We start from the raw sequence: 23,612 nt of genomic DNA on the forward strand, positions 1-23,612 counted from the left end.
TCCATGGTGGGGGGTGCCTGGCCTGCGCCGCCCCCGCCCCCCCCCCGCCCGGCCCCCCCCCCCCCCCGCGGCGCCCCCCCCCCCCCCCCCCCCCCCCCCCACCCCCCCCTCGTTTGACCTCCTCCGCATCACCTCACACCTGCCCTGCACATCACTTTGTTCATCATGTTCCATCAAAGCAGTGCGTTGGAAGTGTCAGGTCAAGGCGGTATTTGCGCTCTTTATTCATTCTATATCGCGAGGATTTCAGTTGCTCAATCTTCGAGCTTTGAACGTATAAACTTTGCCCTCGATGCGTTCAGCATCAGCTTGGGCGGGGATCGGAGGGGTCGTCGTCCCAAGAGTTCAGGCATTAGTAACAACACTTCGCTAAGTCTAACCTAACCACCGTGGCTATTGACATAATAAATTCGTATGCTATACCGATTTTGCGAGACGATGAAGCAACGGAACCTTTCTCAACAAGACAACACTTACCACTCTCTTGCCATACTCGCACCAGCGCCTTGTTCGTCACAATATGGATGCCAAACGCAAGTTCATTTATAGCGAAATCACCAGAATTAGAAAGACTTTGGAGCGCTATAAGCGGCTCGTTCTCCAGGACGAGCAGCTCAAGAGGCTTGGAGTTCGGGCAACCGCGGTTGATTTGACTGCTAATAAGTTCCAAAAGTTCAAGCCGTGCTTCTTTGTCCCCCGAGGCATAAAATTCACCAACGCTCAGAACTCAAGAAATTCCAGTCAGCATGATTCAGTGGAGAGAGGGAACAAACGACTGCAGCTTCTGAAAGATCACGCTGAAAGCGTCCGCCCCCGAGTCCAATTTCCAGCCATTCTTTCGACTATTCACGACACCAAAATCAACGCTTTGAAAGATGAAGGCTTCGATCTATTTCAGTTCACCTCGCTTTCCCGGTTGGGGTTTGTGTTCCACCTTCTATGCACTCGGATGACGAGAATGCTCACTCAGATCCACCGGCAGTCTATTAAGCAAGGAGAAATGGCCCTTCAACCCCGAATTACGGCTATCCGAACAGAGGCACAGTTTCAATCGTTGGCAGGTTTACCTTTGCTTGGAGGATCGAACCCATGCGGCCCCGCATGCCATAATGGACGTGCTAGTGGATGCAAATGATCCCGGCGTTAAACTCCATTAAGCGAGGTCAAAGCTATAATGAGGGTGATGGAAATCCGCATGGGTTTCCCGTCATACGAGCATCATCTAGTTCTTCCTGTGAGTCCCGCTCATACATTTTTAGTTCTATATTGGCTCATATTCTTCTAGCTCTTGGTCTTATCGTATCTTGGACCGGGTCGTGCGAGAATTATCCAGGCGCATCACGATGGACAACATATGAATATTCAATATTCCAGTACTGTTTTTATGGACGACTTGTCTGTCAGGAATATTCTCCGATATTATTGTAGCAAGCCGATTGGCGTAACGGTTCCGAATGATGCATTTCGAGAATGAAGAGTTGCTTGGTCTTAAGCGGTTACAACTATTTACAGGCCGCGATTTTAATGATGCAGCCTACTACTTTGGCGTTTCTTCAAAACACCAGCCGAGAAGATCGGTTAGTACTCCGTCAGAGCCCACTGACGGAAACAATATAATCATAATTTTTGCTTAATATTGTGGTCTAATAACGATTACAAAGTACAGTCAATATGACAAATTAATCTCCCATATAGTTAATAGGTCTCATGCATCGCTCAATCTCCCTCGCCCAATCACCCACTAGCATATGCATGTCAAATGCATGACATCCGGCATGCTGCTGCACCAACTTACCCGATCAGGAGAACATAACTCCTAATCTTAACTTTAGGCTTATAATGTCAAAATTTCAGGCCGACACCATCCGAATAGGGGATGTGGTTTAGTGGTATAACGTTCCCTTAGCATGGGAAAGGTCCGGGGTTCGATTCCCCGCCTCTCCATTCCTTTTCGGATTATTTCTCGGGGATGTGGTTTAGTGGTATAACGTTCCCTTAGCATGGGAAAGGTCTGGGGTTCGATTCCCCACCTCTCCATTCCGAGATTTCATTTTTGCCTTTTGCTTTTTGCTTTTTGCTTTTTGTTAGTTTGGCATGGGCTGTTTGTTGAGTTGGGAGTGGGGGCTCGGGGTTCTTTTTGGTAGGGGAGGTAGAGGGGGTGTTGTTCGGGGGTGCAAGAGCAGCTTTAAAACCTATATTCTGTAGTTATATATGGTAGGCAATCTGTCATATATCAAATAAGAGTTTGACTAAAATCCGGTTCTCCCGGACAAGAGCAATTAATAAATGGTGTTGGTACTGAATCTTTACCGTTTTATTTCATATCGCTTCCATGTTTATTCATAAAGCAGTTAGGTCATGTCTTCCTTCTCCTTTCTAGTCGTATCACTCAGTGGCGACCTGCCTATCGATCAAGCCTGTTTATGCGAATATTTGGCTTTCGTGTGGTAGATGTACTGATTAATTCAAAAATTTCCCGGCGGGCAGATACAATGTTGCTATAACTTCGGTAAACTATGGATCCCAGAACAGGATCCTAAATGGTTAGCCAAAATCAGGACCAAATGACTAGGGCATATTGTGTGTGTGTGTGTGTGTGTGTGTGTGTGTGTGTGTGTACTCGCCATTCAGTTATCCCCTATTTCGGCGCCTATTTATTACGGGGTTATGCTAGAGTCACCAGAATAGGTACATGGGGGACATCCTCATGTAGAAATTCTAGAGAGATTATAATTTTATACTTTATACCGCTTCAAAGGCATAGGTTTAAAGGCGCGTAAGAAAAAATCGCGAAAAAAACCCCCCTACAGGAATCTCTCCCTCAAAATTGTCCATGTTTGCTGTGAAAGCGTAGATGTTCTGAGCTGTACAGTTCCAAGAACCTTTCCGGATTCAAGACTACAAATGAACATTGTGAGACATTTTCCATGTTAAAATTACTGCAAAAACAACAGGAAAGTGGACATGAATTTGAGCATACAGAAACCAATCACCAGCTCGGCACCCTAGACATACGTCCGACCAACCCTCGCAGTCTCTGGCATATTGCTGTTGGAGCAGTCGAGTTCGATCATATTCTATCGATCTCTGCGCCTGTGTTTGTGTGCTGGCGGCGGTTATTCAAGAGGCTGTCAGATCTGAGTTGCATGGAAAGCTAGCTGGCCGTCGACGTTGACAGGCGAAAGGCGAAAGTTGTCTCCGAAAGTGGTTCCTACAACGAATCCGTCACACTCGAGGGTAATAGATCGAATGTTTGGGTGAGATGCCAGACGTCGTAGAATCATGCCGCGGGATGGAGATACGGAAGTATCCCTGACGACAGGCTTCCAGCAGTCCCAGGTGTAGCCATCACTACCCACGACCGCTATTCCCACGGGGCCGGCGATGGTCGCAGCGGCAATACCGGCAGCCGATGCACTTTTGGCTATTGCTCCCGTTGCTATAGCAGACGTGATTCCAGTCGTCACTGCGGCTTCGGCCACGGCGGCAGTGCCTCCAGCAACAACCCCAGCCCCAACTATAGCTCCTTCGGCAACGGCTCCAAGGGTGCCGGTTGTTCCTGCTGCTGTACCAAGAAGCTAGAGAACCTGGGGAGTGGCCATGACACCTATTGGTCCAGCAAAAGCGGCTCCTGCAGCGATTGCGACCATTGTTATGTGCGCCTAGATTGTTTCACGACCGAAGAAAAGTCTCTCGCTGGCGAGAAACGTGGCTCCATGGGACAATGGGTCGATGCCCAAGAGTAACCAGACCGTGGTCAGTTCACTTCATCCAACCAGTTCTTCAAACTTTAGCTAATGGGCCGTATTTCCGTCTCTATCCGCATCTGTCTCGGCCGGATGCGGGCAATAAAGAGAAAATTCTGAGTATATGTGCTTTCTCGCTAACTCTAGGTAGATTAGGTTGGGGAATTAATGTTGGAGATACGATAGATGGCTTGATTTCCAAAGAAACCGACCATCGACAGCCAGTATTGCCTTAGTGTTCTCACTTGTGGCCAATTATACTCCTCTAACCAATAAGAATAATAGATTAGGCATAGTATTCATCCTCTAATGCATCTCCAAGGGAGTCCTCTGTTGCGGCTGTGCACAAACTAATCACAAAATAATTCCAAGTTTGCTTCGGCTGAATATGCATAGTCTAGGCATGTGGCATTGACAACCCTCCGTAGGATAAAGATGAGCTCTTCAGTGTTAGTCATGCAGCTCTCGTAAGTTGATGGCATCTTGGGACGCATGAAAATCTGACCGTTCTTTCTGGTATAGACTGATACTAGAAGTAATTGCCAGATCCGTTTTCTGCATTCCGTGGATGCCATTCCTACTACACACCACCTGAGTGTGACCAATAATATATAAATATGACATGCCTCCAGTTTCTGGACTGCAAAAAGATAGAATTTAGGTCACTCGGTCAGTTCTCAACTAGGTGCTGACGAGTAAGTTTTCTGAATTAGATATACACGGCCTAAAGTCGGTCACCATTATCTCTGACTGGACTAAAAATCCGGGTCATAACAGTTCATGGGACAAATGGATGATATGCTTGTGCCTCGGGCAATAAAATCTTCTCTGTTTGCTTTTGGCTCCTGTAGCCAAGATTTGCGACCTTCTTCATTAATTGGCCGGATGGTGTAGTTGGTTATCACGTATCGTTAACAGCCAAAGTGCCGTTTTGCACACAAAATTAGGCTTAGCGTCCGTGGCCCTAAACTGCATATGCGTGCCTTGAACGGAGGGGGTATCCGCCCCCATCTGCGCCAATTTTATGATTGGCCAAAGTGTCCGAGCCCCTCCTTTTTGTATCATCCCACGCACCTTCTCAGTCATCTTTTCCGAACTCTTCCGAAGGCTCCTAAGTTCGTGTCCAGTGTCCGGTTATTTTTAGTATCTAGATGCCTAACTCTCAAGGTAATATTATTGCCTATGCCGTCTACACTACACCAGGTAAAAATCGTGGGCGGATTTTTCTATGTAGTCTGTCCAACGATAACTACCATAGCGAACTAAAATCCGGTTCTTCTCCGCCAGAAAAAGTCAGTCGCCAAAGAGAGTCCCCGGGCGGTAGTGTTACCTCAGCCAGGCGATAGCAGTGTCCGTAGCCATAGTATTCCTGCTAATAATATTCCACAGGGAAAAAAGACCCTATCGCCATCTAGATACGTAAATATTACCTTTTGGAGCTATAAGCAGGAGGATTAATTATCAGACCATCTCTAAGTGGATTAATCGGATCTGTCGCCAGTAGAATGCGTTGCGGCGAAGTATACGAGAAAGGGTTATTCGTTATACGACAAGAATATGCAGAGTATTAGTCCATCTTTCCCCTGAGACAGCGACAGGATCAGCTTTTTTATCAGTAGCGTCTAGTTTCCTTCCTTCAATGGATACGATACCAATTGATACGAGCTTTCTGTGAAGGAGATGAAGATAGCGATAATAACAAAGTTAAACGAGGTATTTGAGGCTTGCAAAATACATAATCGACGGAGTAAAAGCACAATTGTAGATTCAGTGAAAGCCTCGAAGCACCACTTTCAGTGCGCGTGAGCTCTGACACAACCCACAGCTAAGAGAGCAGAAAATATCATTGTTAAAAATCCGATCCCATGAGAGCCTCAAACGAAGCAGGGCAAATAATCCGACGCCCACGAATATATCTAGGGTAGAACCCGTGGAGACACGGACTGCCTAGGCAATATGTCCAATAATAGTCTGCCATAGAAAGATTTTGAAGAGGGCAAGGGAGCTTCTTGAGCTCAAGCTTGCGTGCAGCTAATTCCTTGCGAGCGTTCCATTCACGTTTGCAATACGGAAACGAGTCATGTTGCACAAGCTGCTCTGATTGGCCCTTGTTTGATCCTGATTGCTCCTTCGGACCGCTCTTTGGTAAAGCGATACCTGTAGAGTTCTCTTCTAACGTGAAATTAGTTTGTGCGTAAGCCTATAATGGAAGATATCAACTGACCATGGAGCAGGGACGAGCCATCAGGCTTAGATTCAGCTGACTCAAAGGAGAAGCTCATAGTGACGGTCCCAATTAGCTCTGTAATCTTATTGTGCGTAGCTCGGGGATAGGAAATTCCGCTGATATGTGGGCTATAAACTGGATAGAGAGAAACGAGATTGATTTATATACATTGGGTTGCACCACGATTTTAGTGCCCGGCGCGTAGGCCACGGCACCACTATTTTACAAACTCCACGGTCTTATGGTAGTAGCGCGTCAGTGAATTAGACATGAATCTATTATCCAGTCTATACGTACAACTAAACTACAGATATTCTAATATTGACTAGTAAATATATATAGAGGGAGAATCAAAACAGTAATAGCCATGTACTCTAAGTGGAAGAATGAACTGGTTTGCAAAAGCTAAGAGCTATGGCGTGAAAGCCCCACAGGATGCCGATAATGCGTCAGTGAATCAACTTGTCAGAGCGAAGGGCCTATGTGACTGTTCACCTATTCAGAAGACGAAGTTATTTCTGCCTTTTTGACCTCAGCCTCGGCGTAGAGTGTGAGGGCCAGCAGGATTGGGCCCAGCTTTTTCATGTGCCCGGCATCTTTAGTATTCCACGGCCCGTACTGATGCATAGTTAAGAATGACGGGGGTTCGTCGCTCGCGGGCTTCTTTCGGAATTCCATCTTCGTCAACCAGTTTATCCAACATCGAAAATATACTAACTTAGCACATTGTAGTACAGCTGCCTAGTACCTATGTAAGACCGTTCATTCAGTCTCTGCTGGCTTCGGGTACCGTAACAACCATTCTTCCTTTGTTAAATATTGACCTTGCGACTGTAAGAAATCCGTGATCCTAGCATTCAAGTCTTAGATAGTTAGTATGCTGACAAAATAAACAATCAAAATCTTGACTCACCATCTACCATCATCTCCTCTCCAGCCTGCAGCGAATAATGATCTTTGAACTCATGAACGAGAATGAGCTTGTCTGGAATATAGAGCCCTGTGTCCTATCAGAAACTAGCTAGGTACATATAAGCCCGCGATCTCAGACCTGCAGGAATTGAATAGATGCAAGCTGACGTGCCCCTGAGGGTGCTAACAAGTCTATGCATCTTGGGAGTATTCGGTCGCATTGAAGCTCCATTGGGCGCTAAAATAGAAGGCACCATCATTCGATGACAGGGTAAAAAGACTTCTCGCCAAACCTTTGAGAGTCTGATCAATAAGATCCAAGATCGTTGTGATATTGTACCCAGCATCGACTCTAGACAACTTTTCTACAATAAAGGTAATATCATGATGGAAAAGCCACATGCTGATTAGCAATGAAAATACGTAACTCAAATTCCCATCGTAACTATCACATTGATACCATAGTTGAACTATTTATGTACCAAATATATACTGATTTCCCTTTTCGTGTCATACGGGAAACGGATATCCCGACGGCACGAGTCCAGAAGTTTGTTAGGCTTGAATAGCTTGCACCGGAACTGTAGTATCTTGACCAGATCAGAATCGGTTGTTGCCTCCGCACGTATTCTCAGAGGCAGGCTGATGATTGTGGACCTGCCGTTACTGCATCGAGCAACAAACAGTATTTCGGGATTCGGTGCCCACTTGACTCCACAACATGTCTGAAATTCAACATTTTCACCGAGCTTATTTAGTGCCTCATCTGTTCCAGTGTTAGGTCCAGAGGCTATATCATATTGTTTAGATAATGCTTACCAGATATGCCTAAGAGCATTTGAAATAACACTAAACAGGTAGAAAAGTAAGACAAAAGTCGTAGGGCTGAAGTAGGTGATACTATCTAGAAAATATATTCTTTTAAGATACTGTTAGAAAGATACATCTGAGGTCAAGTAAAGGGCTTACCCAAGTGATAATACCACTAGGAAGGTGTCCAGAGCAAAAAAGTGGCAAATAAATATTCCCCAAAGAACAGACAGGTAGTAGAGGAAGCATATATCAAACAAAATGGCCAGAATGTAGTCCATCTGGTTACTGCAGTTTCCAAACATCAACCCATAAGAAATAGAAGAACGCGGCCTTCTTATAATCACTCTCTGGAACATCTGATCTAGAAAGCAAATAACAGCAATTTGCGCAAATCTAGCTTCATCGGAAGCTGCAGACCGTGCAACTTCGATAACATTTTTTAACATCCTGCGAACAGCTTTCCCAACAGGACCGTCTAATGTATCCTTGCGTCACAACCATCGATTCTCTTTCTGCCCAATATATACACACATATCTTAGATATCGGCCAAACTAAGCTAGTGGTATGCCATAATTTTTAGAACATAAGTTCTACTTTTTTAATTATTTCCAAAGGTAATCCTCATATAGCTATTACCATGTTATTGTGATAATATGACTCATATTTTACATAACCCATGACGGTATCTTAACCGCAGCATATTTTGAGGCGGATTAATGTGGCAGAATCTCAGCTAAGTTAACATGTGGCCGTGCTTAGACGAAGTTCTTTTCTGGAGTTACTATTCTCCTAACCATTTCTGAGAAAGGGAACTCCTCTTTATTCGAAGATAATTTTTTTTTCTTCAACCAAGTGTTCTCGCAAAAAACCTGCAATAAGAGCCAGTTCTTCATTTCTGAGGTTGTCACAAGAGGGATTTCCAAAGAGATAGTATAACAGATTGTAAAATTGGACAGTAGTTAAAAACATTCAGTATATTCAACAGTAATATCACAACGCATATACATAGTTGAACATATGCAAAACCGGAGACGTTAAGCCACTGCTAACATCAGCCGATATATCCTCATTTTTCCTTAGGCTCTCGAGAGTTTCACAACCAGTCGTATAAACAAATTGCATCAATTCATTCAGGAACTGTGTATTCAAATAATCCAGTTCCTGTATCCTGGTATACCATAATGCATCATACCGAAAGGAATGATTCAAATAGATTTGCTTGTGCAATTTCACCAGTTGGGCAATTGTCTCAGCAGTCAACTTGAAAGTAACTGATCTGGAGAAATGCAAATCAACATTGGTTACATATCCCTGAATATTTACTGTTTCAAACTCTTCCTCAAAGCCTGAGCATTTGTAAAAGATGATTGGGCAAAGAGTCCAGATGCGTTTAGAGTGTTGGTCCTCATCAGAAACTGAGGCTACCGGCACGCATTGTCTTTTATATTTCAAGCAAGGAGAGCAGGGACGGAATGGCGAGCACTGTATAAATTATTCAAACTGCCCATGGGGTTTCTGAACATATTTACCTTGATCTTTCGGTGGCGACATTCCCCGCAGACCTTGACTTCACGCTAGAATTCTTAGTTTAGTATAAACATAATCGGTAATGGTTTCTGATATAATCATACCTTTCTTTTATCTGGTTTTCCCTCCATATTATGGTAAACTGAACAGTGTGATAAAAAAGTGGAAGCTTTGGAAGATTGCAGAGATGATAGGTACCTTTATAGATAATAAAAAGCTGTAGAGGGACTTGATATATAGAGAATCAGCCATACAACAGTTCAAGTAAGCCCATTTTAAGTTCCCCTTTACTCATTTCGTACTGGTTCGTGATAAATCTTCGAAAGGCTTTCATCTTAGTTCAGCTTTAACAGCAATTTATGCGAGACTTTTCCTGTAAAAAGGCCCCAATGTCAGCCAACATTCAACCAATCAACCCTCATTTAAGACAAAAGAATGAATAGGCATATTTCGTTTCACTCCCTTACTCCGACTTTTATTATTGCGCACATTCTTGTGAGCGAAATACAGTATACGGCAACCACCTCGTTACCTAATTCAGCCCGTGATCGTCGGTCGTTGCGCTATACGCAGAGAGCTCTGACCTACGCAAAATATCTCATACCTTGGTCAGTAGAGATCCCTTCCCATATCGTGTTAACAATCTCTAATTAGTATAACGGAAGAGAGGCCATAGGCTAGAATGATGATCATTTTTACAATTCTGACCTCATCATTATTTCCCTGTATCTCCAATCAAAAATACCAAGTTTCATTGTGTAGTAGGAGATCGTAGGCCTCAGCCAAGCGTATTCATCCCTGGCTTTTTTTTCTAACAAAAATAATTAAATTTAGCCCTCTGATCCCATCCTCAATAATCTCATTCTTTTTGCTAAGTAACCATTCGTACGAAACATATCAGTCCATTTTTTAGATATTTGTAACTTCCGCCTTTACATGTGCCCTTTTTAACTGACCCTGTTGACCACTTCCGATGCTACTATCACCCCAGACATACCCCATCTCGATCATGCCTGGTATCTTTTCTGTTCTCTTGTTGATCCAGTTTCCACAGGCAGTGCCGACTTCAAATTTCGTAGGGATTGTTGTTTCTGCCCAAGTATTCGATGAACATATTTCTAATAAAGTTTAGTCTGGGAAAAAAACTCTTATTGCCTTTTACTTACGCCCATCCCTCACATTGACAACTATCCCGTTGGAACCACTGTTCAAGATTGTTGTTCAAGATAAGACATGCGATATGGCCGACTGTGACAGATAGGCGTATTGATTGGAATGCTCCGGGGGTGGCTGCCTTAATGTCTCCTCGCTTATACCATTTCAGAGAATCGTGGATTTTGGGATTGCAATCAACAAAGTACAGAACCATATTGTCGTATCCATAAAGAAGAATTTTCAAATGATCCTTACAAGCAGCAAGTTTGCGGTCAAAAAAAATTGCGATACCCCAAACTTTCTCAAGGGATTCTATTAACTCCATTGTTGCTCGGGGTTGCAAGTTCGCTGATGTCTGCGTTATCTCCCCTAAATCTAGGATCGGCGTGGATTCCGATGTCATATTGTGTCTTCAAGAACAAAGGGAAATGTAAAATATGAGTAGAGAAAAAGTTAAATGAAAACCAACACTGGTTATATAGCTGATTTTTGACCCTCTTATATCTGTTTCTCTAGGATTTTTCTTATAGCCCATAGAATTGCGTATTTCGATATGAATGGTGATAGGCGCAAACAGGCAATTTCTTATTATAGAAATGTAAGAGAACTATGACTATTTTGTTCAGGAAGCCAAACAGCGAACGAATTAATTGTAACAATGGTAGACTGATCATGGTGCGCAATAGTAAAATACTATCATTTATAAAGGGCCTGCCTATCAAGATGACAGGCTTCCAGCTTTCAGCCAGAAGGGGTAGCATGATTTTTCCTATACAGCGATATTAACGTTAAAATATTTGTTACATTGCTTTACTTTAGTTATAAAAACAGGAAATTCTTTACTACTGAAGCAATTGGGATACCCATTGATTCTTAGGCACAAAACAAATTATTACACACAGCAGTTCAGCTATCTTCTCTATTCCCTGGTAAAACAACTTAGCAGGCTGGTCAGTCTCACTCCACGATACAGCCAAAGCCCATCTCAATCAAATTAGATGCATGCGAAGTGTTTCTGGACCAGGAATAGGCTAATGTTCCTCACTGTAGTAGGCTCTAGAACTCTACCTCTCTTCTTCGAAATTTCCTTTGTTGCACCAAGACACTACGATTAAGTATGATAGAAGGCTCCCATTCCTTCATATGAGTACCACGCCAACTATTAGAGCAAAGGATCTGCGGACCAAATGACTGCATATCTTTGATTATGTATTGTTGCTGTACACGCTAGGCTAAGATTGCTCCATTGTCATTTCCAAGCACTCTGGGCATCTCTCATGACCAAATTAACTACAGCAGGCACTTCCACAGATCACTCCAGTTACCCTCCTGCATATGCAGCAAAATCCTCGTAGGAATACACGAGGCCTTTTTTTCGTTCAACCAGTTTCTGAGACATTCCCGTCCCTCTAAGGTGTTTTCAGCTGTAGCATACTATAAACGTTTTAGACGGCGTCATGTAGGCAGCAATCACTTATTTACCTCTATTTTGGTGAGAGTGTTCCTAGAGCAATTGTTATAATGCGTGAACTCTCATTCTCCAATGAATAAATGCTTTGAAATGTGTGTGGAGTAAAGTTCATTCGCCACGTAAAGGGTGAACAGGAATAGCTGACTCAAGATCAGGAAGGATAGAGATTGCTCTAAAAAGGATGCGTAGAAGGGAGAACATCAGGACAAGACAGAACAATATTAGCATAAGCAACATGACCGCAGAGAAGAAAGTATTCATAGGTTTTGTGATATAGATGGCTTTGATAGGATGTGCGTAGCCTAAATATACCGTTCTACCCCTAAAGTATATTTCTGAGGAATAGAGACAGTGCAAGGAATAATTGTAGAACTACGAGCCCGGCCTGAAAGTCTCGGTTTATGTACATGTAAGTTAGAGATGTGATAAATAAATTGTAAAAATTATACAGGAATAAAGAATAGAAAAAAAAGAAGGAAAAAAGCCCAGGTTGAAATTGTAGGTAATAAAAACAGCCTGTTTGTAAATTCAGGACAGTACATTGTAAGACCTAAACTCATTACGAGCCCTCAGGCAAGACATAGGAACGTTTGCATGAAAGGTCCAATGGTAAAATGCAAATTCCAAATCTACCACTGGTACTCTTTTTTCGTTTGGGTATTCAAATCCTGTACTTAGTATCCGAAGATTCTTATCCTTTAGGTTGATAGATATCGAGGCCTTTTCCGTATCTTTACGGAAAATAAGCTCCATGTTGGGATCTTCAGAGTTTGTGTAATGCACTTGGGCCTCGTGAAGTTGATAGTTATAATAAGTCTGGACAAACTGCTCGCGGTTAGGATGCTTGGTGTTATAGAGAAACAAGAGTAATAAATGGGGAAAAGGTACCTCCACATGTCGACGCTCGTCCGGGTATTGCTCACCAGCCTCTAGTTCAGAGAGGGACGTTAAATCGGCGAACTCTGTTGAGGTACAACAGAATAGCTTTCGGCAGCTGTAGATTATACCAACAGTGAACTTCCAGCACTGCTTTAGATATTTCTGTAAGATATCAGGCATGGTCAAATGAAGCGTGCAGGAGACGGTTTGAGTTCACGATTAATGACAGTCAAGCTCCGTCTGTACTTGCGGTGAGGCTTTAACAAGGCTGGCATCTTTATAGGATTCTTCGCTTCACTTTTCTCGTAGTGAAGCAAACGACATTATTAGATTAAAGGCCACAGTTTCGCACTCTAAGGGTACAGGTGCGAGAGCTCCAAGGTCAGTTGCAGGCTACAAATCATGATAATAGGCAAGACGGCGTGCCGATCGGTCTCATCAATTTTGATGCGTTTAGGATTATGCTTCGGCCAGCGTCTGGACGTAGCTAACTATCAGCCGTATGCTAACCAATACTGGTAATCCGGGGTTTTTGGCATTTGCTACTAGTTTGTTAACAGAATAGCCTATGACAGTTGATTTCCTCCGCACGCATGTTCAGCGCTTAACCAACAGTCCTTGAACTTGGCGAGCGGCTGAATGAGGCTGGACTTTAAGCCTAAGGCAGCCTTTTCTATAAGTAGTTTAGATTTCACACAACAGATGTTGTGTGAAATCTAAACTACTTATGGAAAGGATTGCACCAACCCAAAGAAATAAGAATGCGGGGTCGCACCTGCCAGGACATTCAAGGCCAGACGTCTTCCCGCCTGAGCGGATTATCAGACATCAACAAAAAATGTCCTCGTTTCAGGAGGCTCTACAAAAGATATTGAATGATCTTTCACCATCTATAATTATTGACGAAGTATTCTTGTCCTTTCTCTATTACTTGCCAACAGAAGCTAATTTGTAGGATTGCGTGTCAATTTTTCACTCCTTCTTCGCCAAGGGCACATCTGACGAATTTGTCCAATTCAAACCCTCTACCTTCAATTCTGAACACTCTCGACTTTCTCACCACCTGCAAAATACACCCTCAATATCACACGCATCGCGGAATGTCTCTGACTCTACCCGCACGATCTTTGCGGGCGGCCCAAATTCCTCCTCTTTCGAGCCTACCGCTAGTATTCCTTGCATTCCAAGCAGACCGATGCGGAAGAAACGATCGATTGACTTCAATCTGTTGACGCCTGAATCATTCAAAAGGCAAAAATCGCAGCATGCACAGCCCAGCGCGGCTATATCGAAGCTTATCAAAGGCATTAATGAACATTTAGCCCGAGAATCTCGAGAGTTAACGTTTTACAGAACCTTATGGGATGATACGAAAGCTTGTCAACTGCAGAACCATATCACAAGTCCAATTCATCGTTACAAAGTCTTACAGCGGATGATCGATGACAGTGCCGAGAATGAAACCAAGCACATCTACCGACAACGAATAGCACATATCCTTGGAGCTCATGAACTGGAGGTGATCGATAAACTCATTCCAGCCGGTGAGCTTTCCAAAGGAGTTCGGCGCAGAACGATAACCATCAGCAAACTGTCAGATTCCTTGGGAATAAGTAGAGACGTTGTTATAAATGATAACACAAGACGCCGTCATTACCTTTCGTTCTTTTTTGAATTCGGACCTGGCGCCGTTGTGTTACTTGGGGATAACATGGGTGATATGTAAGATATCGCAGGCTTGGAAGTGCGAGTAGCTAACCAAGCTCTAGACTCGAAAATAGATTGTCAGAGAACTGTGTTGCCAGTGATATACAATATATTCGAAACAATCTCGACAACTTTGTTTCACGATGCAAAAAAATTAACTTCGCAGTGGCTATCTCGATTCTCGAGGGGTTGCTGATATCAGGCTGGGATGGAAAATCGCACTACGAGACGAAATTCATGAATCATTTGGGGAAATTTATTGATCTTCGAATGTTTCAGGAGCGTGGCGAATTTCGCTTTGTTTCGCAAGAAGAATCCAGCAGCATGACCCGATTCGGAGGCTCCTCAGAGACGCCTGCGGAAACTCGAAGTGATGACAACGAGGCTGATTCCAGCCTTGGGGTTTCGGACACGCCAGTGACTAGAATTCAAGATATTTCATCTGCTAGCGAGGCTAGCCCCTTAGGTGAGTTTTTAAGAACTGGGGTATTTAACCATTGCTGATTTACTCAGATACTCGGAGCCCCTCTAGCACAGACGAAACATCAATAGATTCTCAGCAACACCTGCCTTCTAACACGGATTTCTGGGCCGTCATCCACGATAGGCCCGTCGACAGAGCGAATTCCCAAAGTCAGAGTGGGCAGTACATCAGTAACATTTTCAATGGAAACACGCATCATGACGAGCTTGTCCCTCCCACTGTGTCGGATAGCACTGTATTTACACAGGATGTGCAACCAACAGCAGATTCCCAGACAGTTAGAAATCTACCAACGGACATAGGCCAAATACCAACCTCAGGAAATCTAGAATTTGATGGATCCGATATGCGCCAAACACAGGCAGAACCCTGTGTTAGCGGCCATGGGCAAATTGGATCTCTAAGGCACCCGTCACCTTATACTGCCTTCGCCTTCTATCCTAAGGAACGAACTCAGTATGGAGACCGAACATACTCCCTTCAGAACCCCCGTGTTTCCGACCTCATGGTGAGAGAGCCAGGTGCACGCTCTCATAATCTGTGTGAGATCGGTATCTCTGGGGACTTCTCTTTTTTGGGGACCCCTTTTAATGATGCGCAATTCAACCCGCAAGACATCTTGGAGACCCCTTTTAATGATGCGCAATTCAACCCGCAAGACATCTTGGAGACCGCTTTTAATGATGCGCAATTCAACCCACAAGACATCTTGGAGACAGCTTTTAATGATGCGCAATTCAACCCGCAAGACATCTTGGGTGCCACGTTTAGTGATGCGCAATGCACTTCAAGTGACAACACTAACCGAGGTTGGTTGCCAAATGGATCTCTATAGCATTATCGGCTAGTCTCTTGTGCTTTGGACATTTCGGCCTAAGATTTCGCCATGGCTACATCTGTCTTGGAAAAAATAAACGTAAATAATCATATTCTCTGTACGGAAAAGTTCCTAAAGACCCTTACTTTCCGTGTAAAACAACCACTACAGCATCCACGTAATCTCGCCCGTTGGTTGAAGAAAGCGACGGATCTCCGAATATATAAACATATGAACCCTTATTCAGTGAAACAGATGTACCGGTCTTCGTTGTTAAGATCGACGGTTCGAGTGCGATAATCATTGTGTCCTTGTGCATCCTCACGCCCTGGGTAAATTTGGAAACTGCAATACCACCGACCTTCCCATGTCAGTAAGTCCACATAATAAATAATACTTTTCCAACTCACTGTGTGCCTCTTTGATATCTCGGCCTTCAACTTTTCCGTGACAGGTTTAAGCTTCTCGTTGCCGTACAGGTGGCCCCAGGGAAATTGTGTGGAATTGCCCGCATTCTCATTAAGTATTTCTTTTATAGAGCTGACCAGGTCCTCTTCAGTAGAGGATAGGTTGTGAACTTCACTCAGAGCGTCAGTCATCCCGAGAGGCAATGGTAATATGATGGAAGTCCTAATATGATCAGAATAAAATTAGAAAGAACAGATAGTACGTTAATTAATATTTAACTTACCTTTAATGCATGGTTTGTTGGTTTTGGCCTGGGACTTGGGAAATATTTCTGGCTGAGGGGTTTTGGCGGGGCTAAATCTCAGGTTTTGTTCTCGTTCACGTGATAATCATCATGACTGCCCGAGATTTTCTATTTCGGGCACTAGCTTGATTTGCCAGCAGCATAACATACTCTCTACCCCTTTCCGTTTTCCTTTTTCTAATTCTCCTGCGGTCGCTTCTTTTAGTTATGGGACGTGTTAATCAGAGAAAATGCATGGTAACACGGTTCCCATGACCTAGACACGTATTCTTCGTGGCTCATAACACACTAATTTACATCAGCTCATATCAGGCAACTCCCTTTTCAGACTATCGTAAACGGTAGCTTCTGAACTCCTCAACTTCCTGTCAGACATATAAGGCATTTCATTTCCAGCCCAAAAGAAGGCGAACGGCTTCTGGTATTGCAGCAGTAACAATTTCAGCTTAGTGTCTGTTACACCGCTCCCGCAAAGCTTCAGGAACTGCCGACCGAGTGTGATCACTTCTTTTGTTCTTGCGCTCTTCTTGTGGCAAACAATTCATTCTCTATCTTTTTTACCAATCAACCATGTCTTCTGTATACGATAAAACCTTAGGATTTCTGGCTGGAGGGCTAATATCGTCCCCATCATCATCTACGTCGTGGGCTCTAGGCGATATATCGACATGTAAAACTCGGACTCACTCTGAAACCAATGGCAGTATGGAAGAGATCACAGGGACTTGTATAGCAACCGAGGTTGTTGAAGAGCCCACTCCAGATAGAGAAGCGACTGAAGCGATAATTAAAATCAAAATACAGTATATCGCTCCTTCCCTTTGTGATTACAGCCTGAGAGCTAATCAAAAATATAGACTAACACCATGGGATTCCGACATCCGAATGCTCAGTAACGAGGCTTGGCGTGAAATTCAAAATCTTCAAGAATTAACGGAAGCCGGATGCAGTTCGACTCCAAGACTGCTCGAATATTTTACCTACAAGCAGAATGACCAAATGTATTACCCTGGCGGCTACATTGTGTTTATTGTGATGGAAAAGGTTCATGGACAGGATCTACAAAACTTTGGAAGTCTCTCACTGGAAGAGCGGGACAGCGTGAGAATTGCATTCATTAAAGCATTATGGTATGCGCGCTGTTTATGCCCTTTATTCATGTTCGCCATTTTCCTTCTCTAATTTTCCGATGAATGGGGCTATAGGGAGTTCCGCAACCAAGGATTTTATCACGGCGACCCTCGTCGATCAAATGTCGTCTGGGACAAAACCTCACAAAGATGGTACGTGTATCAATTACCAATGTAAGCTGTTACTAATTGAGGAATAGTTTTATAATAGACCTAGAAGATGCTTGGAAGATGGAATTATCTATACAGAAACGTATCACCCTAGATCCGGTGGTTGAGCTTTCCTTATGGGAGTTGAACTCTGGAGACGCACAGCTAGTCGATGATCCAATGATGCCAGAACAGCGGGAGGATGGTTGGACTTTTGACAGCTTGGAAAGAGTAGTGGCATTTCTTCAACACAGAAGAGATATAAGCTAAACTAATAGTAATTCTATTCCATTCTTCGATTCTACTCTGCTCATTTAATGTATAATATGTGTCGAGTAATACCACGCACTACCACCAAAAAGTGATTACCACAAAGCGATTGAGTTTATCATAACCATTTGATAGAAAATTAAGTTAATAATATCTCGCCCAGTACATTGTATTAAAGAAAAAAACAGCAGCCGACATTTTAGCAACAGTAATACTGTTATCGGTAACAATCCACATACCAACAGAGCCTGGCATGCGTGTCCACAGTGATCGAGACTTTGCAAAATCGGTAATTTCAACCGCAATGTACTAAAGGATTACTCAAAATAGCAAGCGAGATATATAAATTACTTCAGATATTTGATCAAAATATCTAAGGTTTAGCTGGAGAAGATCAGCGGTTATCCGATTCAGTCAGACCATAGAGAGTAAAGGAAGGAGATATAGTACAAGGCCTAAAATAACTCATAAGATATAAAACCCTCTACAGCTCATCCCCAAGGTGATTTTGCTGCTTCACTCTGCTTCTTATTCTGCCTCGACTTCAAGAATCTGCCATGGAACGTTCCAAAATCTCCGCTACCCCAGACCCCAAGGATGGAACCGTCGAGCTACTTACGGCTCGTGATATAACGATGGATTCGTATCCTAAGTATGCGGAATTACCTCGAAATCATTCCTCTGGTACTGGACTGCACGAGATATCCTTTGTGGGTCGGCTTCGTTACTGGGATAACTTTCTAGAGAAGGTTCGCGAATCATTCCAAGAAACCGAATGGGATACCCGTCCAGTATCGGCCCGACTGTGTCCACAAGACTTAAACTGCACGGAACACTTCCGCTGTGGTGCTGAAATCTCAACAAGCAGCAGATACATTGCAAATGTACTGAATCCCATAAGTGGTATTGCTGAACACTTGGGTTATGGTGTCAGCTCTGGTGACTGGACCGTGGCCGGTTGGAAACTAGAATGGCCAAGGATCACGTCCGCAATACCTTCAACGGAAGAAAAGAAGGACAAAGAAAAGGACAAGTCATCTATACCAGACTATGTTTTGATAGACGTTGGGACCAAAAGCCCCCGTGCTCTGGGAGAAGCTAAGCACCCATGGGGCACAACCCCGGATCCGTACGTGAAAGGAGCACGTATTGGAGACGAAACCCAGGAGCAGAACTTGCGTCGGTTTTTGGGTAAGTGCCGTCAAGCAAAGCTGATAATTCGATTGCAATAATACTCACTCTAGATATAGGACAACTATCCCGTGACATGTGGGCGGCAAAATTACAGCTTGGTTTTATGACCAACTACACATGGACAGTGTTCGTCCGTCGAGCGAGAATTGATGATGAGTGGATTCTCTTCTTTTCGGATGCGATACACCACACGACCAAATCCAAGATTAGTGCATCAAACATAACTGTCTCGGTTCGAGAGTGCATGCTGTACTACTTTCAACTTGCTGCTGGAGCACGGTCGGGTTGGTCTTTGGAAGATGGACAACGGGAACCACTAGATGAATGGGTTAAAATCAAAGAAAAAGACCCAAATGCCCGCTCGAAAGAGCTTCCCACACATACTTTACCTCAACAAATTCATCGAGTTCCCGGGGCGCTGAGACCGCCAACTCCAACCAGCGGCAAGACTATGGAGCTACCACAACATCTTCGAAAACCTGGCCAAGGACCAAAGGAGTCAGTCTCTGCAGCTGCAAAGCGATCCGAATATAGAGATGTTGGTGAACTTTCAGGAAAAGGGAAGTTTTACCATTTTATGTTGGATGGTCGGGCGACGTTGAAGAGTCAAGACCAATGGGCTATGGATCCGAACAATGAAAACACATTCTACCACGATGGCGACAAATTTCGTGGCCATTTACAAGGGACTACAGCTACCCCTGGGGTTTCGCAAGGAATCAGTGGGAAGGGTAAGGCCAAAGTCGATGACCTTTCCACTAGCATGAGCAGTTCAACAAGCAACACTCAAAGCCAGCCTTCTAAAGTCTCTAACACTGCGTCAAAACCCGCTGCTCCAAAATACGACTATATCGGACGCGTACCGGCGGGATGGACAAGCTACACATACAAAGGGGTTGACCTTCCCAAATCGCAGTGGAAGAGAGTTGGGAGTTATTATTATCACGACAAGAAGTTGTTGCAAGTTAAAGAAGACACCTAAGGAGTCAAGAAGTTGGACACCTGGTCAATCTTGAATGTCAAAGTCGTCTATTCAACATAGAATGACAACAATCTATAGTCTTTTCTTTTTCTTTTCTAAATTACTTTTTTGCTTACCGTTCATCCATGTCTAAGATTACGCGGGTATCATCAACAACAGGCAATTATGAGCCATTTACACCTCTAATCTTACAGTACTATTTCTTATCCTACTTCTCAAATAAAATATGCAATATAATTCCCTTTGGGGATTTAGGCCTTGTGATTTAATACATAGCTTGCCAGGCATTTAGGCAAAATCCAGCGCCTTATACTGCCGCATTAAACCCTTACGCGGGCTCAACTGCATGCCCCTTGCTTCATCACCCAGGGTATGTGCACTTAAACTGGTAGAAGAACTGGGTGATTTCAATTAATGATTATGATAATGGACGCGCGCTAAGGAGAGTCGGTATGCGAATAGCTTCAATTGAAGCGCGTAGGTAACGCGTGCTGTGTAGTCAATTCGGTTGTGTAGCCCGCTCGCTCGTGGACTAGTTACGTCATACTACTGTGCTAAGTCATCATCTGGTGTGTCTTCAAGACCATGTCCTAACTGCCAACTTTGTAGCCATTCCTTCAAACGCTTTGGGGGGCCAGGTTGATCCGGGAATGCGGCGCGAAAGTCTTTTACTTGAATATCGGGGGCGGTAAATTCCCTGATACCAAAGTACTTTGCTTTTGTTGTTGTGTGCCTAGTGTTCTATCTAACATGCTTTCTTGATTCTTTCCTTATATGAAAAGATATATTTTGGGTTGAACGTATTACCCGTACTGTACAGAATTGAGTTTTTGTATATTTAAATATTTCCAAAAAATATGAGATGCTTGAAAATATCAGCTCTACAGCCTGCGCGGTTACACATTATGATTCCCTTAGTATCCCGATCCCTATTCCCTACAAAGGCCTCAAAAACGCCTATTCAGGATGATGCTACTGAGATCGTCCACTGGGTCCATCGTAGGGCAATGAAATTGACGAATAAACGACTTAAATTGATGCTCAAAGAATGCTAACTGGAACGCGGTAGAAACATAGGGAAGATCATGTTGGCAGAGGTGGGTGGTTGTTGACCCACCCCGCCCAACGGCGGGAAGATCCTTTGTCCGGTCTCCGAAAGTAGCTTGTAACACAAGGGCGACCATCTCCCCTCCTGATATTCATACCCACATAAATCCACACAACCTGGGTGGGTCTAAGAATATTTCTGGCCCTGCTACAAACCCGATGGCTGATAGCAACTCCCCGGATTACGAAGCGCTCTTCTTAAGAGCGGAGGAAGAGCGAAAACGCGAAGCAGAGCTGAGGAAACAAGCGGAGGCAGAGAGGGATCACGAAAGAGAAAAAACTCGACAAACAACGTTTGGTGAACTCATTCGACACTGCCACGACTTGTTCTCGCGACCATTGAGAGCTGAAGATCCGTCCCGCTCTACTACAGGAAAGATACCAGCGCCCACTGGTAAACGTTGCCCGCTACAACTCCGCCCGTGGACTGATTGTGAAACCAGACAGCAAGAAATTTACCGCTCTGTTTGCAATTATTTAGAGCCACCAGGGCAGGATGCCGAGCAGTTATTCCTTTCACGCCACGTGCTAGAGGGTTTTGGGAAAGAACTCAGGAGGCCTATAAGCAGTGAACAAGATTTGGAGAGCTATGAACGATTTGGTGTGGAAAATCATGTTCGTGACATTATTGCACAGCTCTGCAAGAAACCTGCCGCTCGAGACGAGTTCCACTTGAGTGACGGAATCCGTTTTGATAATCACGCAAACGCTCTTGATCCTCCCCAAGTTGACCCATTACAACCGAGAGAATTGTCAACCTCGCGGCGTTCAAGACCGGATCAATTTTGCATACGCTATGGCACTTCAGAAACTATCCTTACAACAGTTGAATATAAACCACCTCATAAGCTAAACGTCGAAAATATTCGCTCCGGATTGCGACCGATGGATTTCTGGAAAGAGGTGGTAGCGCCCGATTCTATCCCTACGCAAGAACCTGAGAAACTGAGATACAATGCAGCCCGGCTTACGGGCTCGGCACTAGTCCAAGAGTTCTATGTGATGATTCAGGAAGGGCTTGAATACTCCTATTTGACGAATGGATTGGCGATAGTTCTGCTGCGAGTCCCTTACGATGACCCGACTACGTTATACTACCATCTCTGCGAACCCAACATGGACGTGGACTCTGAGAATGATCAGAGCTTTCGGCAACCGGTAACAAGTATTGCCCGTGTACTGTGTCTCTGTCTCATGAGCTTTAGTTCGAGATTGCGTAACAATAATTGGCGAAATAATGCGCTGAAACAGCTTCCAGAATGGAAGACAAGTTTTGATCATGAACGTTCTGGAATCCCAGATGCAGAACTGCGAAAGATCCCTCCAGATGCACAATATACTCCATCAGTATATACAAGTTCTGAGGGTTCCGTTTCAGTGTTTGTGCCGTCGTCCCCTCCTGAATCTCCTACAGCGGGACGTCGACCGCCAACTCGATCTCAAACTCGGTGCGCACCTTCGGATTCAATCCTTCGCAACCACTCTTCAGAGTCTGATGAGGATCCAGCGCCCACGGGGCAGAAGCGTCGTTTCAGTCGAGTCATCTCGTCTCCGTTATCCCCATCTGTGCAACGACCGGGACGCCAGACAGGCTCTGGACATGCCCCTAGCGATCAAAAGCATTATCAGGCGCAGTTCTGTACTCAGCGGTGTCTACTCGGTCTGCAACAGGGGAGTTTACTAGACGAATACTGCCCGAATGTAACACTCCACCGGAAGGGGAGAAACGGCAATCGGCACCTCATCAACGCCGAGACATTGGTTCAACGGATTAAACAGCAGCTGGATGAGGATATCGATGATTGTACACCTATGGGAGGCTGTGGAGCATCTGGGGCGCCGTTCAAAATTACCTGTGCAGTATATGGCTATACTGTTGTAGGTAAAGGAACTACTTCTTATCTCTGGAAAGAGGTATCCCGCGAAGCAGATATCTATCGTATCCTCTCGCGACTTCAGGGTTTGGTAGTTCCGGTGTTTCTCGGAGCGATCGACCTGGCTAAAATCTACTTCTTGAGTGGAGCTGGAGAGATTCGACACATGCTACTTATGGCGTGGGCAGGAAAGCCAATCAGCAAAAACGAAGCAACAAGCCCTGACATCTCTAGGTCTATCTCGAAGTCTATAAAGAAGATTCGCTCATTGGGAGTATCACATCAGGACCTTCGCCCGGAGAACTTTCTGTGGAATACGGAGCTACAACGGGTTCTGATTATTGACTTTCATTGTTCGAAACTGGATCGTCCACTGTTAAAAAGGCGGAGCAGACTACCCAGGAAGCTTTCAGATGAAAATCCACACGAGCGAAAAAGACTACGTATAGCCTGA

At 44.2% G+C, this 23,612-nt stretch overlaps 6 protein-coding genes across 6 annotated transcripts; 4 read left to right on the forward strand and 2 right to left on the reverse strand.

The window, feature by feature from the left end:
- Window positions 1-520: 520 nt before the first annotated feature.
- KD926_000709 (uncharacterized protein) lies at window positions 521-1,157 on the forward strand (the record flags this gene model as incomplete). The annotated part of the gene is made up of 2 exons (XM_053104519.1): window positions 521-921; window positions 971-1,157. The coding sequence occupies 2 exons, from the start codon at window positions 521-523 to the stop codon at window positions 1,155-1,157; spliced, it is 588 nt and encodes a 195-aa protein (XP_052952185.1).
- A 1,974-nt stretch (window positions 1,158-3,131) lies between these two features.
- Window positions 3,132-4,757, reverse strand: KD926_000710 (uncharacterized protein; the record flags this gene model as incomplete). Its single annotated transcript, XM_053104520.1, has 2 exons — window positions 3,132-3,578; window positions 4,686-4,757. 2 exons carry the CDS (start codon window positions 4,755-4,757, stop codon window positions 3,132-3,134), a joined length of 519 nt encoding a protein of 172 aa, XP_052952186.1.
- An 838-nt stretch (window positions 4,758-5,595) lies between these two features.
- On the reverse strand, window positions 5,596-6,028 carry KD926_000711 (uncharacterized protein; the record flags this gene model as incomplete). Its single annotated transcript, XM_053104521.1, has 2 exons — window positions 5,596-5,918; window positions 5,971-6,028. The coding sequence occupies 2 exons, from the start codon at window positions 6,026-6,028 to the stop codon at window positions 5,596-5,598; spliced, it is 381 nt and encodes a 126-aa protein (XP_052952187.1).
- A 7,898-nt stretch (window positions 6,029-13,926) lies between these two features.
- On the forward strand, window positions 13,927-18,001 carry KD926_000712 (uncharacterized protein; the record flags this gene model as incomplete). Its single annotated transcript, XM_053104522.1, has 7 exons — window positions 13,927-14,453; window positions 14,501-14,904; window positions 14,952-15,731; window positions 15,995-16,112; window positions 17,309-17,581; window positions 17,657-17,734; window positions 17,782-18,001. 7 exons carry the CDS (start codon window positions 13,927-13,929, stop codon window positions 17,999-18,001), a joined length of 2,400 nt encoding a protein of 799 aa, XP_052952188.1.
- A 557-nt stretch (window positions 18,002-18,558) lies between these two features.
- KD926_000713 (uncharacterized protein) lies at window positions 18,559-20,177 on the forward strand (the record flags this gene model as incomplete). Its single annotated transcript, XM_053104524.1, has 2 exons — window positions 18,559-19,192; window positions 19,252-20,177. 2 exons carry the CDS (start codon window positions 18,559-18,561, stop codon window positions 20,175-20,177), a joined length of 1,560 nt encoding a protein of 519 aa, XP_052952189.1.
- A 1,266-nt stretch (window positions 20,178-21,443) lies between these two features.
- KD926_000714 (uncharacterized protein) lies at window positions 21,444-23,612 on the forward strand (the record flags this gene model as incomplete). The annotated part of the gene is made up of 1 exon (XM_053104525.1): window positions 21,444-23,612. One exon carries the CDS (start codon window positions 21,444-21,446, stop codon window positions 23,610-23,612), a length of 2,169 nt encoding a protein of 722 aa, XP_052952190.1.

This window comes from Aspergillus affinis, assembly GCF_023601865.1.
Source record: "Aspergillus affinis strain CMG 70 chromosome Unknown NODE_114_length_115191_cov_87_667443, whole genome shotgun sequence".
Classification (NCBI taxonomy): domain Eukaryota; kingdom Fungi; phylum Ascomycota; class Eurotiomycetes; order Eurotiales; family Aspergillaceae; genus Aspergillus; species Aspergillus affinis.